This window comes from Phascolarctos cinereus, unplaced genomic scaffold, assembly GCF_003287225.1.
Source record: "Phascolarctos cinereus isolate Bilbo 61053 unplaced genomic scaffold, phaCin_HiC Scaffold_2;HRSCAF=192, whole genome shotgun sequence".
Lineage (NCBI taxonomy): Eukaryota > Metazoa > Chordata > Mammalia > Diprotodontia > Phascolarctidae > Phascolarctos > Phascolarctos cinereus.
In genome coordinates this window covers 262,445,610-262,460,225 of record NW_027555625.1, presented here as the reverse complement: position 1 = coordinate 262,460,225, position 14,616 = coordinate 262,445,610, and the positions used below count along the sequence as shown (strand labels likewise).

The window sequence follows — 14,616 nt, the reverse complement described above, 5'->3', positions numbered from 1 at the left end:
CAGAAGAGAGGCCTGCCTTTCTGCAGACAACTCTCATACATCTGAAACACGGCTGGGGCTGGGGAGGCAGTACAAATGAAACATGACTGAACTCTACAGCCTGGAGGATAGGGAAGGAGAATCACAGGCTCCCCACATTTCTACAAGTCTTCTGCCTTAGTGACTGTTCCCAGGTCTTGAAACTACGCACTTACCTTAACCTCCCATCTGGTTAGCTGCCCTGGTAAACAAGACACCCCTAAAGGAGGCTGTGCAGCTCACCCTGAAGATCTTGGATATCTACCTCAGTGATGGAGACAGAGCAGAATCTGCTTGCTCCGCCCTCTGGGTGCTGTCCTTGAAAGGTGAGGGTTCATGCAGGCAGCTACTATGCCATAAGCTAGGGGAAGCTGGGTTGGGTCCACGCTCGGCCCATGACCACTTTGCATATGTGGGTTCTGTGACAGGCTGCATAGAGGGTGGTGAATTTGAGCACGTGACGCTTCTGTTGCTGAAATGTATCCAGTTGCATATGCAAAGACCTGTCTTGGTGAATAATGCCTATCTGGGGCTGGCCAGCCTGGCAAGGACTTCAGGTGAGAGCCTGGGTGGGTGGGTAGGTGAAGGCAGAGTGTAATCTGGTTACTAGGGGCCTGCTGAGCTAGGACAGAGCTTCAAATGCAAATCCAATGACTATTACTGACTGGCTATGTGAACTTGTAAAAATTACTTCCTCTCCAGGCCTCAGTTTCCCTATTTCTAAGACAAAGGAATTGGATTAGATGCTCTCTAAGGTCTCTTCTATCTCTAATGTCCTCATTCTAGATAATAGTGGTTTACATTCACACTCAGTAATGAGTGACTGCTATCATTAATATGGGAAGTAACTGGACCTCCTTTCCTGAAATCAGGTAAGGTAGACCTGGGCAGAGATCAGAAGCCTGAGAGGTAGGGCACTGAATGGCAAGATGACTGGGGTGAGAGTCAGTACGCCTAGGTTTTAATTCTAGCTTTTCCACTTGAGTCACATTTTCTTTGGACAGTCTCTTCTACTCTCCAGGCCTAGTTTCTTCACCTGTCAAATAAGGGAGCTGGATTTTATCTCCAAGATTCCTATTCAGCCCTGAGGTTCTTTAAAATCCTGGATGTCAAAAGAGAAGTGTCCTCAGGGTGAGGAAATAGCCCAGGGAGGGAGGCTATTACTGATGGTAACACTTACTTTGCCATGAGATGACCATGTGGCCATACCCTCATGAAATGAGCCATGTATGTCTTTAGGACATTCTCATCCCTTTCTTCAGAGCTGGCAGCCTTTCGGATTATAGTAATCGATGAGGACAGTCCTGGCATATCGTTGATCAAGGTAACTTACCAGGCACACAAGGATGACCCAGAGGTGGTGGAGAACATGTGCATGCTGCTGTTGGAGCTTGTTTTATATGGTAAGTTCTTGGCCTTCTTGCTGCCTTTCTCCCCAACAGCAAAGAATCAGAAGAGAAATGCCCCCATTTTCCTCATGACCAGATGGAGCATTGAATGAACCCATTCCTGTAGCATCAGACCAGATAGCCAGCAGATGGCAGTGTTCCACTCCATGTCTCACCTAAGCAGGGGAGCACCACACCTCGGACCATAGCAAGTCTCCAGTTTCTCCTCTCTTCATTTTTTCTTGAATAGGCTACTAAGCTCTTCTTCGGGATGTATAGCTCTTGCTCAAAAACTCTCAATAGCTCCCCACTGCCTATAGGATAAGGCTAAACTCCTTATTGTTCAAGGCCACCACATGGTTTCAATTTATTTTGCTATCGTCAGCTCATACCATTCTACATATCAAAACTGGACTATTCAGCCAATCCTAAAATGTTTCCCATTTCCTTGCTTCCATACTCTTACTAAGGCTGTTCCCTATACATCTGATCCCCCCTATCACCATCCATTGAAATTCTACCTTTTAGTCTACATATAGTTTCTCTGAACTTTGCAGACCTTTCTCTTCCAAACCCATAGCTTCTATGCACTTTCATACTGTATTCAAGGACTCACACCTCTGGTGTGAGTCCTTGCCAAGCCCTTTTCAGGTCTGCTTATCCACCTTTGGTGTTCACCTTTACCCAACTCTCAACTGTGGCTCCAAGAAGCTGTAGCATTGAAAGTGGCCACATTCTGGTAAAACCATCTCAGCAGATGGTGCAAAACCGGTTTGAGGATAACTAATAGGCCTCAAACCTGTCAGCAAGTTGGGCAATGTCTATCTCAGGGGTGGGGAACCAGCGGCCTTGAGGCCACATGTGGCCCTCTAGGTCTTCAACTGCAGCCCTTCGATTGAATTCTTTAATAAAAGGATTTGTTCTGTGAAGTTTGGGTTCGGTCAAAGGGTCACATTTGAGGATCTAGAGGGCCACGTGGGGCCTTGGGGCTGCAGGTACCCCACCCCTGAACTCTTACCTCAAGCATGTGGAGATCTATTCCTCCCACCCCTACCCTCACTTCAGTGGAACAGGCAGATGAGAATGTTGCAGGCTGAGAGGTTGAGAGGTTGTGACTCCTCAAAGACTGCATTACAGGATGGGTCATCCGGAATGAATTCACAGACTCAAGCATTCTTTAAGCCAAGGTGGCAAAGTTTATTGTTATGCTTTTCAGAGAGCAAGGATTCTTAAAGGATCCTGCAACCTTGAAAAGGTACAGCTAAAGTTTATATAGGATAAAATACAATAAAACATGCGCCAAATACGCTAACTAGGGGATTCAGGGTGGGATTAGGAGTGGTTAAAGAGTGGTCAGTTCTTAAAAGAACATGCACTTCTTGTACCTACTGCACAGGCATTTTACCCAGAGTTCACTAGGAAAAGCCCACAAGGGGGGGCCACATGGAGGTGTGGTTTTAGGCCTGCTACATCACTAAGTCAACTAGAGTTCAGGGTAACTGAGAGTTGTCCAGTCTGCCACCAGTCAATGTCTTGTTTGACAAGATAGAGGTAGGGAGTATACATATGTCTTAAATCTAGAATACAGTTAACGAGGAGCCCACAATGTAGATAATAAGGTAGGGCGGTAGGATAGGATAGCAGTGGGTAAGAATGTCTTTATGACCCAGTGCAAAGCCAGTTGAAACTAATAAATCCTTCAGGTGCTGTTTGGAACTGCACCAGGGAGAGAGATAAGGGTCTTTCTGGGGCCCACTCATGAGTAATTGCTAAGCACAGGGTCCTTGGGCTGGGGAGAAACTGTCAGGGACAGTGTTTCTGAGGCTAGGGAGAAATTGGGGTCCAAGTACAAGCACCCCATCAAGAACAATTTGTACCAATGGTCACGAAGGGGGCTGAAGCAGGCACTGAGTTTGGTCAGACATTGAAGATGCCAATTCACTGCATCCCGGGTCATCACAGTTGTTTTAACTTTTGTCCTGCCACTGAACTTGAGTGATTGGAAAAATGAGGCTGACAACTTTGTGCATCTGCCTCACTAAAATCCAATTCGTGCACAAGTCAAAACATCACTCGGTGACGTTATTGGTCTTCTTCAAAAATGAAGAACCAACAGCTAGACTGGAGGCATTTGACAAAGGACCCAGAACACAGCAGGGGCTCAGTACATTTTAAAGTTGAAAAGTGGCATACTAGCTATCTCCCAACTCAACATACTGCCACACCTTGGCAAAGGCAGCCCCCCATACCTGGAACATGCTCTACTCCCATCCTTTGAGACTGAGGTTAGGTGCTACCTATATAGGAAATCTTTCCTGATCTTTCCAGTAGTGGGTGCTCTCCCTAAAATGAAAGGCTGAAAAAAATAATCTCTGAGATGCCTCACACTTTAACAAAATAAAAAGTATACAATGAAGATAAACCCAGGAATTCGGGGACTGAATTTTCCCTGGAAACCTTTGTATTGACCAGTGAAGGCTATCTTTCTCTCCTTTGCTCAACAGATGAGATTGTGCCAGAGTTGTTCTCTAATAATATAGATGAAATGCTGCTGGAAATCCAAGCAAGGTTTACATCAAGTGAGGTGAGTAGGTTGGGGTATATCCTTATACAAACCATTTGGATACGCCAGTCTTTGAGCCTCTAATATTTTCTGGTTATGAAGTTTGGAGGTTGAATCTAGTAGCCTATCATATAGATTTTAGGCTCCTGTCTGTAATCATCTTCTGGCTATTTTCCTTGGTTCCCCAACACCAGGTCTGTATAGTTACTGGCTAAATTTAATTAATTTAAACAGTTGCATGTGAATTTCAATTAAAAAAAAAGGTTCCCATTCGATACTATGTTCATGCAGCACAAAAATCTATTTATTTGTCGTCCACACCTTTGATCTCTTCAACACAGAGAACTCCCCAGTGTGGTCTGCCTTTCAGGCTGAGGCCAGTCCCCTTTGCACAATGCCATGCTGCCTCTCATAACATCTATTATAACCAAACTGTGTCATTGCTTTCCTACAAATCTCCCCAAGCTTTGTGTCATCGTATGGAAAATCAAATCAATATCAAATATTGTTTTCTACTTCTAGGAGCTCATAAAACTTGCGACCAAGGCAATTAAGAAAATGAACGAGTCACTTCCCCAAATGAAGTCAGAAAAGTCTCAGAAACAAAGAAATACAAGAGTCCACCAATGAAAATATCTGTCCTCTCATGAGACGTCATACTTGTGCCATCTTGTCTTTAACTGGGAAAAAAATAAGACCCTGTTCTTTTATCACCACATACTCAGCCAGTGAAAGTGCTACCTTTCCTTAATTGTAAAGATTTTTGGAAGAACTTAGCAATCTGTCTCTAACAAGAATTCAAAAATATATAATAAAGGGGAATAATTAATTTCACCTATCTTTAGTGCATATAAATTGATAAAACTTTTGAGTCTGGACTGGATTCAGGGTTCAAAGGAAATTCTGGTCAGTGCTCTCACCAGAGGGTTGGCTAATCCTGTAGAACCTAAGTGTTTCATAAGCCTTTGATCAACTCCCATGACAAGAGTTCTTTGGAGTTAATGGCACTTGATGAAAAAGTTTCATCAGCTATTAACGTCCTAAGCAAGGAAGAAAATGAGGACAACAGAATCAACAAGAAAGTTCATTTTAAAAGTACAAAGTAGCATTTACTTCAGATAATATACACCCAGTACAATTATACATAATAAAATAATCCTATTTTCTTTGTCACCCAGAAAATACAGGACAACTAACAGTCTTCTACCTTTGTACACTTTAATTAGCACAGTATGTCTCTTTGTAACTCCTGATATTAGGAAAATAAACTCTTAGGCAGGTCTAGAGGTAGTCATCCTGAACCACATCTATAAAGCTGATCCTTTAGTCTCAAAGTGTGATCAAACCTGTTAGTTTTTTAGTTTACAGACTTAGTTTAGTTCTTAGAGACTTCTTAGGCTCAAATACCGTTTAAGGTCGATAAACTATTTATTAAAAAAAAAACAAAACAAAAAAACCCTAAATAACCCCTAAGAATGCAATTCTTAGAGGTGCTCATTATATTTCAGGATGTTTGTGTTAATAGTAAGGTTATGACTGGAACAACTAACAGACATTTTGATTAGATGGAATCAACCTAAATTTCTAATTTACATTATCTAAATATTGTAATTTAAATGTAATTTAGGGATTCTGGGAGGTCAAAATTCTCCCACAGTAGAGGTCTAGTTCAGGGGCTCCAGTTTTAAACAAGTAAGTACCCTTTGTAGACACCACCAAATCAGAAAAAGGAAAGTTTAAACTTGGGCAGAAACAATGTGATACCTTTCAGATAAGTCTCCTAGGAAAGTATTAGGTGTATATGCCTCCATCTGTGGTCTGCCAGATACAGATGAGATTTTTTCCTTGTGGCAGCAACAACTGATTAGGGCGGGAAATACTCAGTTCTATTAGCTTCTCCAGTCAACTTTTAGCAAGGTAAATTACAGAACCAGAGTTGTCTGGCTGCTCTGGGTCCACTGGACCCCTAGATATTACACCCCTCCATTTACCCCCAGCATGGTCCATGACACCATTTTGCATACAAAGCTCAAGAGAGCAGGAAGGGAGAGTAAGACAGCAGTGATCCTAATTAACAGGCCAGTTACACACTATATGCCTCTTGTTGTACAAGTGCATAGACCTAATGGTCCAAAGTGATCACATCACTGCATGTGCTGATGAAATTATTTAATTTTGAAAATGGATTACTGTGAGCTGCACAGCTTCACTGAAGCCCAGAACCAGTCTCTGATCTTCACTTTCTGCACCCAGAGAAAAGGCCACCCCTCCACAAAGACCCCCTCATCTACACTCTAATTATTATGCCTCTGATATTAACAGTGATTTCTGGAACACAGGAAAGGAACGTAAACAAGAAACTGTAAGCTCCTGGACAAGAGCTACTGTATCTGAAGAGGGTCAAATTCCCCTTTAGTAGCACACATCCCCTGTAGCCACAAGTTTGAAAGTTTCACCAAAAAGTGACCATCTTTGGGAATATTTCATCTGTGCGAACTCCAAAGGCCACACTACCAACAGATAAGAGAGATGGAAAGCTGACAGAATACCCGCCCCTCCCTTGGCTCAGGAATGCCCTGTTCTGTTTCTTCAGGGGACAAGACCACACTGTTGAGGAACAAGCCAGCAGGCAGGGTAGGCAGCAGAAACAGTGACAAGGAGGGCTCAGTTAGGCTTTGTCCTTTTCTCCCTTTTGCAGTTTATATTTGTCTTTGATGGTTCCTTCCCAATGTTTTTTCACCATTACATAGAGCCTCATTGCTGCCTGGGCATCTTGAATCTGGAAGTTAAGAGAACCAAACCAAATTAGAAAAGGAGGTCAAAGTAAAGGGGCAGGGTATCATGTAATTCAGGTGCCTTTAACTACACATCCATTCTTATGCCTCCCACTTGCTTGGTGATAGTTTACAAGACAATCTGGATGCAAGGATAGGAACAGAAAGCCATGGTCAGTGATGACAGTGAACTCTGCCTGACACTATTATCCACAAAGGTCACCTACCGAACTGTGTTCTGACTGCTGTATTTTGATACCAAGAATTTTCTCACTGAGTAGTTTCAGAGATGGTCTTCCACTCTGCAAAGGAAATGATGAAGGTTACAGAGATGGTTTGGACTAAATAAACATTTTCTGTTTGGGAATAATTTAAACTCTTTGTCAAGGCAGGGATGAAAGAACAGACTAAAAGGTAAAGAAGAAGGCAATTTTGGTTTTAATGGCAATCATGGATCTAGTAAGGAAAAAATGGGATATCACATCACAGCTACGTGACTTGTCTTCTAGTTTACCTGTCACCAAACAAATCTAAGTCTCTCTAGTATTCAGGACAGTTGCTCCTGCCAAGTAATGAAGATATTTCCTAAGGCACCACCATGGCACTACTTGGTCACTGATTCCTTCCCTTCTCACCTTTCTGCCAATGTCAAACAGCAAATTATCTGTAACTTATGGTCTCACAGAGTTGCCTGGGGAAGTAAAAAGTTGCATGACTGGTTTATGGTCACACAGCTGGGATGTCAGGAGTGTTAAGCCTTCCTGTCTGCAATGCTGGACCCTCTACTAGCCCACACTATCTCTGTTCACTGTCACTAGCAAAAATTCAATGGGTATCCATCTTATCAAACTATATTTAGCAATGAATATAAATGAAATGATATGGATAAAGCATAATTATTCAATGTTAAGCTTTCTTTGCTTCAATTTCTCAAACTGTCCTTTTCTTGAAAAGAAATATTAATTCTCTTGTGAAAGCCACTTGTAATAACATAACATACATATGCAAAAATCCTATTACAGACATCACAGCATAAAAATAAACCAGACATTAACACATTTTAAAGGAAGGCAGCCAACATCAATCTCCTTTATTTAAAACTATTCTCTCTTTTCTAGGACTAAAAACAAATCAAACCTATGAGCCCACTACAAGGCAGAACTTCTAACAACTGTTATGAACTGAGATTAAACTGACACACTGAACAATCAGATTTTCTTTCTCCAAAAATGTTGCCTACCTTTACTTGTGTCCTGAAAGGTTTATATTTCTGTGTGTCCCGTATCTTCTTTTTGGGATGATCAAGAAGTAGAATCTGGAACAAATAATACAAATACAATTCAGAATCACCAACCTGAATTACCAGACTCCCATCCTGCCCTGCGAAAAAGCTGAGACAAACATAAATTGATGTTATCTTGCCAAGTGACATCACAGCCACCCAATCTATACAAGCCTGGAACAGGCTGACATAAACCATCAACTCACAACCTACAGAGTTACATTTTTTCTTTAAGTTTCAAGCTGATTCAATATTTACTGAGTGTCCACTCCAAAACTGTAGGGGAGATGAAAGTGACTAAGACAGAAACCCTACTCTCATGAACTCATCATCTAGTATGGGATTAGATATAATATATAATATTTATAGTTACATAACAGTATAACAACATAATGGCAAAATGTGATAAATGACAGAAAGTAATACAAAACATGTTATCAGAGCAGACTGTAAATCATGCCTGGGTTTCTCAGAATACTCTTAGAGAAAAAAAGTACATCCATGGAGACATGGAGGCAGAGCTTCCGAGGGCAAGGTTCAATCCCCTGTTATCACCTGGGAGAAACCCCAAATTGACTGCCACCCTGAAGACTTTTTACTCAAAAAGAAAATAATGGAATGATTCTCTGTGAAGGGACCCCTTCACAGAGTTCTGTAACACAAATAACATTTACTCAGAGTTTAGGTCATTGGTATACATCCAAAGACGTAAGCTGACTGGCACAGTATAGGCATAAACAATTACAATAAAAATAAAGATGGTCTAGTTAGGCTACCTGGAATCATGTACCTTTAAGTCATTATGCAGGGCATGTCCAACTAGAATTCTGCCCTTAAGCAGTTCTGCCACCTCCTTTTGGACAACCTGGTACTCTTCTCCTGGAAACCCCCCCGCAAAAAACAAAACAAAACAAAACAAAAACCCCTTATTTTAGTAGAATGGAAACAAATGAATGGTGGAGAAGCAGCTTACTACATAATCAGCAAGACAGTGACATTCCCAACTCCTGATGGAAACGTTACTATTAAAGCACCCACAAAGACCCTCGGTTCCTGAACTGTGTACATGTTTGCAAATCCCCAACAATCATCATAGACACCCGAGAAAAACATATTAGCTGTATAACCTTTAAAATAATAACCCATTTAGGAACAGGCAGGGAGGAATGTTGAAGAGAATGAGAAGCATTCCTTTCTTTCAATTCAGGCAGATACAGAAAATAATCAAATAATCACTGCATTCTACAAAAGGCAGGATGTAATGGGGGAACTAAGGTCAAGAGAAACTCAATTTTGTCATTTAAACTCTCCCAAAGACCTTTTATGTCATCACTGCCCCCAACCCAACCCACTTCCACTAATAAGACTGTAACCTTTCTACATCTTGGGATACTATCATTGAGAGGTGTAGCTAAAAAATTCAACATACTGCAACATCTGGCGATAAGCTTCTCTATCACTGGGCTCACACCTGAAGCCTTCATGATTACAGGGGGTCATGTCCACACCACAGTGAAGCATCAGAAGAGGGTCTTAGGGGACGCTATTCTTAAATATAAGTGGCAAAAAAATAAGCCTTGTTCAAGATAATTACCTTAAAACTAGAATTACAGAATCACATAACATTAGGCCTGGAAGGGATCTTAAGAGAGATCATGCAGTTCAATCTTCATTTTTCAGGAGGCTCAAAGATGTAAAATACTTTGTCCATAGTTGCATAGCAGAGGGAAAGGGGGCACAAGGACCTAAATTCCAGAATGTGGATTTTCCCTATAAATAAAAAGGCCTCAGCCACCTGACCTTACTTGATTTCCTACCATAACACAATGGATTTTATTTAACAAGCCTGGCATGAGAATGAATACAAAGAATGAATGAATGAATACAAAGAAGAACACTGTCCTTGGCTTCAGAGCAGTTAAGACAGCAAAGTCCCAAATGAAAGATTCTTCCTGAAGGGGTGAATTCATAAGTTTTCCTCTAAGAGAATTACTGACACTTGAGATATAAGTGAAATAGAGTTCCATTGTTAAGTCCTTTGTCATATGCCATTCATGCTTTTTCTCCCTTTTTAAGTCCCTAGGGGCAGTAAGCTTCTGATAGGACTCTCTGTACTACTAATAATGTTTCTTACATGGAAAAGGGGGAGAGATAAATATAGATGTTTTTGGCAATAATTCTTTCAGGTTAGTTCTGGTGTTTATGGTAGGCACTCTGCCTACCATGTCTGATGTCCTCTGGTCGAATCCCACTGACATCTGTCCGGTAATCAGTCACTTTCTCTGTTGGCTTGACATACTTGTCATAAACACACTTCCCAAACTGATTCACGATGGACACTCGGGCAAGGATGTTTTCTTCCCCATCTGGCCCTGCTCCCACCATCTCACAATCCATAGCTACAGCTTTGGTCATGCTGAGAAAGAACCAAAGGTCTAGGTTAAAATACTTGGATTAAAGGTGAATCTCTGCACATTTGTAATTTATAGCAGGGGCACAAGTGATTAACTACCCTGACCTGGCCTGTTACTAAAGTGACCACATGCCCTGGGTTATTGGCATTTAACTAAAGAGGTCCCTCATGGAAGATTATTCACATTGCCTATCAAAGAAAAGGGAGGCAACCCATTATGCCCTTGAAGACTCCTGTGTTCTACCTGTTCTATGTAATACACACATCTCTTCTCCATAAGTTTTTTACTATGGAGAACCTTCAACATACCCTTCAAATGCCCCTTCTTTCACCAAAGACAGATTTCTTTCCTTCAGACCCAGTTTTTTTCGAGCTATTTTTGCTGCTTCTGGACCAATGGCAGCTTCGATATCCTTAGGATCTACATCATCAAACCAGATATCTGATCTAAAAAGCAAAGAAAAGACACTTAGCACCAAAAAGGGGAAACTCCACCTCTCTATTTCCTTTTTATCTGACATCAGGAGGACTACAGCTGGCTCCCAAAGTCAATGTAGGCAAAGGGTATAGAAGGGATTCTTTAGATAAGCTTTTTTGTGTCATGGACCCTTTTGGCAATATGGTAAAGCCTATGGACCTGAATGCAGAATGTTTTAAAATGCATAAAATAACATAACCTAAATAAAATAAAACAGTAAACAAAAACCCAATTGAAATGGTTAAAAAAAAAACGGTCATGGACTTCAGGTTCAGAACCTCTGCTTTAAATGGCTTTTAATCCTGGCTTTGTTCTAAACTTATCACTCATGGTGACATGAGTCAAGCACACACCAAAGGAATTAATGGATCCATGTCCTAAAGCTCATTTCTATAATAAAACAAGTCAAAACTTAAATCTCCACAACAAGGAGTCAGCAACATTAATTCAATGCTCCACTCAGCCTTCCTGTTTTTAAAACCCAGTGCCCACTTGTAGCACAAAGACCATGGAGGCTACCTGTGGGAATTAGGATGGTTTCTTCCTCCTTAAACAACATTATTTGCTCCATCCAATTAGATAAATTCCAATTCCAAAGGAATCCAGAAATCCAATACTCACTCTGTTGGTGGAGGAGGAACTAATTCCTCTGCTTTCCTCTTCTCATTCTTGATGTCCCCTCTTTTCTGGTGAAGGCTGCCATTTTTTCTTTTCTTGGTTTCAGTTCCATTGCCTATGCCCTTTGCTTCGTTGCATTTTTTATGAGGGACAACCTTTGGATCATTCAAACATCCTAAAGAAATAGAAGCTTTGAAGGAGGACTGGCCTATTTTGCCTGACACCTTTGGTAGTTCTGCATCACCATGCTCTTCCTTCTTTGAAACACTTCTGCCATTCTGGTGGTAGCTTTTGGGTTGTTTTCTGGAATTCCCTGGAGAGGCAGGAACAGACTTTTCTGGATTTGGTGTTTTTTGTTTCAATATCTGATAAGAACCAAAGAAATCCACATTTTAACCTGGCAATTAAACATTCAAAATTTTTGGTTCTATTTCTAAAACCATCCTTTCCTACCATGAGCACTTAGGCAGCATCATCTAAACTCAACAAACATTAAGTAACTACTTATGTGCCAGATACATCAATAAAACTGATGTTGTCTCTACTCTCAAAGAGTTCTACACTTATACAATAACGATTATTTTCAACTCTAGTTTTTCTTTGAAATTAAACTTCTACTTAAATGTAAACCAAAAAACCCAACAAAACCCTTTCATTTATATCCATATATTATTTCAGTCTAAACTAACTTTTTCCAGTTGTAGCTTCCAATCTAATACCTATTCCTTATTTCTGCAGAATTTCAAACACTTAACACAATAAATATCTCTGGATTAGCCACAGCTCTTTTTGTTTTGAAGCTCTCCCTGATTTCCTGAGTCTAGGACCCCACCCACTTTCCATCTCTCACAGCATCTTTAACTTATTTTATGCAGCTGTAGTATACTGTTACTGTAAAAAATGTCCCAAAAATTTACTTTGAAATAAAAAATCTTGCCCGAATTTATTTTGCCTTATGGATTTCTTTTCCCTTGGGGAAAAAAAATGCTGCATAAACTGAGAGCAGGTAGGTGGCACAGTGAACAGAGCACCAGGCCTAGAGTCAGGAAGGTTTAAGGTCAAATCTGGCCTCAGACACGTAGTAGCTGTGTGACCCTGAGCACTTCGTGTAACCCATTTGCCTCAGTCTACTCAACTGTAAAATGGGGATGATAACAGCACCCACCTCCCAGGGTTGTTGTAAGGATCAAATGGGCTAATAATAATTATAAAGTGCCTGGCACATAGTAAGTGCTATATAAATGTTAGCTATATAAACGTTCTTAAGCTCTATACAAATCTTTTTATGATTATTTCTGGAGCTTTCAAGTATTCCTAAATTCCAGTCCGGTTAGTGTTAAACAGAAAAGTCATTCCCTCCCCTTTATTTTAAAAACACGTGGTCGGTGCCATGTGACGTCCAGAAAAAAAAAATTTAAAGAAAATGGTTCGTGGATCTGGAGCTGGGAGGAGCACTGGAGATCAGCTACTTCAACTGCCTCATTTTACAGATGAGGAAACTAAGGCCTGGAGCAGCTAAATGCCTTGCCCAAAGGCGCCCGGGATAAGCCCAGATGCGGTGACTTTCTACGGGCCCGTGCTGGGAACCACGCTTACATCTTACCTCCTGCAAGGCCCTCCAGTTGTGGGAAAATTCTTGCGGCCCCCTGGGGGGCAGCGCCGCCCCCGCATCCTTACTTCCTTGTTTCTTGGAAGCTTCTGCGGCCGCCTTGGGGTATCTTTTCCAGAATTCCCTCTTCTGCTGCTGTTTTTTCCGACCGGGCTTCTTGACAAGCTCCGGCTGGGCCACAGCACGGCCCTTGGAAGGTTTGGCGAACCCGGCCTTCGCTTTCATCTCAGCGCCATCCGAGGGCCCCGAGGCAGCTGGAGACGAAACGACCCCGTGCGTGAGTCGGCATCAGACCCGCCCGCGAGCTCGGGGTCCCCTCCCGCCCGGGCCCCGCACTTCCCGAGGCTGCTCTGGGGACACTGGGCTTCGAGGTACATGCCCCCTTTTCCCGTCTTTTCACTCACCTCAAGCCCTGTCCTGTCCCACAGGGTTGGAGTTCCCTCTTCTGCCGCTAGCTCCCAACGCGCCTGTAGGAAGCGCCTCAGCTTCCGTAGCCTGGTCATTGGCAGGTTCCCGTGCCGCACGCACGCATGCGCGCGTTGACGCACACACGTACGCCCGCTGTTCTCCCGGAAGCCCAGGCTCTCCCGGCCGGCTGGGACAGATGCTCCTCTTAGCAGAGTTCCGAGAGGATGTGTATGGGTCCCCGTCGGTACTCGAGGTGGAAGGGGACACAAATCGGGGGCCAGCCAGCAGAGGTTGGGTGGCTGGATTTTGCAATCACAGCCTGAACTCTCAGGAAGAGAAGAAAGCGGGCTGGGGGGAAAAAGAGGAAGCCACATAGGACGTGAGGAATTGGGGGGACTGCAGTAGGGGTAACACCAAGATGTAGCTTTGGTCCCTCTCCTTTGCTGCCCTCTTGCCGTCTTCTCTCACATCTTTCCCCCTCACTTTGTTCTTCGCCCTCCTTCTCTCCCCCTGCATTCTCGCACATTCGCCCTCTCTTTGAGAACTTGGACTGTCTCCGTTTTTCTGTTTATATTTCTGACGCTTGGCACACGGTGCTAAATAAGTGCCTTTTCATTCATTCATTCCGGACCCAGTGCTTATATGTGTATCATAGATATACAACATATATATGTATGCACACATATTTACACGTGTACAGGTACGTGTATATACATACATATGTGTGTACATACATATACACACATATACACGCACACCAAAGGTGGATGAGCAGCTCTGAAAAAGGTACTGCAAGCCCTCACACCAGAGGTGCCAGTCCTTCTTGAACACCCCACACCTGGCACTGAACTCTCGCTTCTGGCTCCAAGAAGCTATAGCATGTGCAGAGACCTCACCAAGGTAAAGGTCTGGATGGGCTAAACCAGGTTGAGAGTAACCAACAGGTCTTAGCCCTGTCAGTGAGTTGGGGAAGGGGCAGTGCTGTACACCCCAAGCCTATGAAGACTACCAAAATGGACGGAGGAGAACAACTTATTCCAAGGGCCATGAAGGTGGCTGAAAGGC

General features: G+C 42.5%; 2 protein-coding genes across 3 annotated transcripts in view; one reads left to right on the top strand and one right to left on the bottom strand.

The window, feature by feature from the left end:
- Positions 1 to 4,803, top strand: part of STKLD1 (serine/threonine kinase like domain containing 1) — a 53,585-nt gene extending 48,782 nt beyond the window's left edge. The window contains exons 15-19 of the mRNA XM_078149972.1: positions 216 to 344; positions 447 to 575; positions 1,281 to 1,421; positions 3,911 to 3,990; positions 4,492 to 4,803. Coding sequence (XP_078006098.1) covers positions 216 to 344; positions 447 to 575; positions 1,281 to 1,421; positions 3,911 to 3,990; positions 4,492 to 4,599 — 587 coding nt within the window. The 3' untranslated portion in view covers positions 4,600 to 4,803. The remainder of the gene's footprint in view (positions 1 to 215; positions 345 to 446; positions 576 to 1,280; positions 1,422 to 3,910; positions 3,991 to 4,491) is intronic.
- A 249-nt stretch (positions 4,804 to 5,052) lies between these two features.
- On the bottom strand, positions 5,053 to 13,664 carry REXO4 (RNA exonuclease 4). Of its 2 annotated transcripts, none has more exons than XM_020981977.2 (9): positions 13,548 to 13,660; positions 13,138 to 13,397; positions 11,538 to 11,899; positions 10,748 to 10,885; positions 10,248 to 10,441; positions 8,816 to 8,904; positions 7,984 to 8,058; positions 6,971 to 7,045; positions 5,053 to 6,748 (listed from the first exon to the last, which is right to left on the bottom strand). In XM_020981977.2, the coding sequence occupies exons 2-9, from the start codon at positions 13,366 to 13,368 to the stop codon at positions 6,638 to 6,640; spliced, it is 1,275 nt and encodes a 424-aa protein (XP_020837636.1). In that variant the 5' UTR covers positions 13,369 to 13,397; positions 13,548 to 13,660; the 3' UTR covers positions 5,053 to 6,637. The 2 variants fall into 2 exon arrangements, 1 of the variants encoding a protein (XP_020837636.1); XR_002323568.2 differs by having other exon boundaries at positions 6,736 to 6,748; positions 8,802 to 8,904; positions 13,548 to 13,664.
- Between the last annotated feature and the right edge of the window lie 952 nt (positions 13,665 to 14,616).

Coding starts and splice junctions, on each gene's coding strand:
- REXO4 (XM_020981977.2), bottom strand. CDS start 13,368: ATGAAAGCGAAGGCCGGGTTCGCCAAACCTTCCAAGGGCCGTGCTGTG. Junction 8,059..8,815: donor CCCTGCATAATGACTTAAAG/GTACATGATTCC, acceptor TATTTGTTCCAG/ATTCTACTTCTTGATCATCC. Junction 7,046..7,983: donor CTTTCAGGACACAAGTAAAG/GTAGGCAACATT, acceptor TTTCCTTTGCAG/AGTGGAAGACCATCTCTGAA.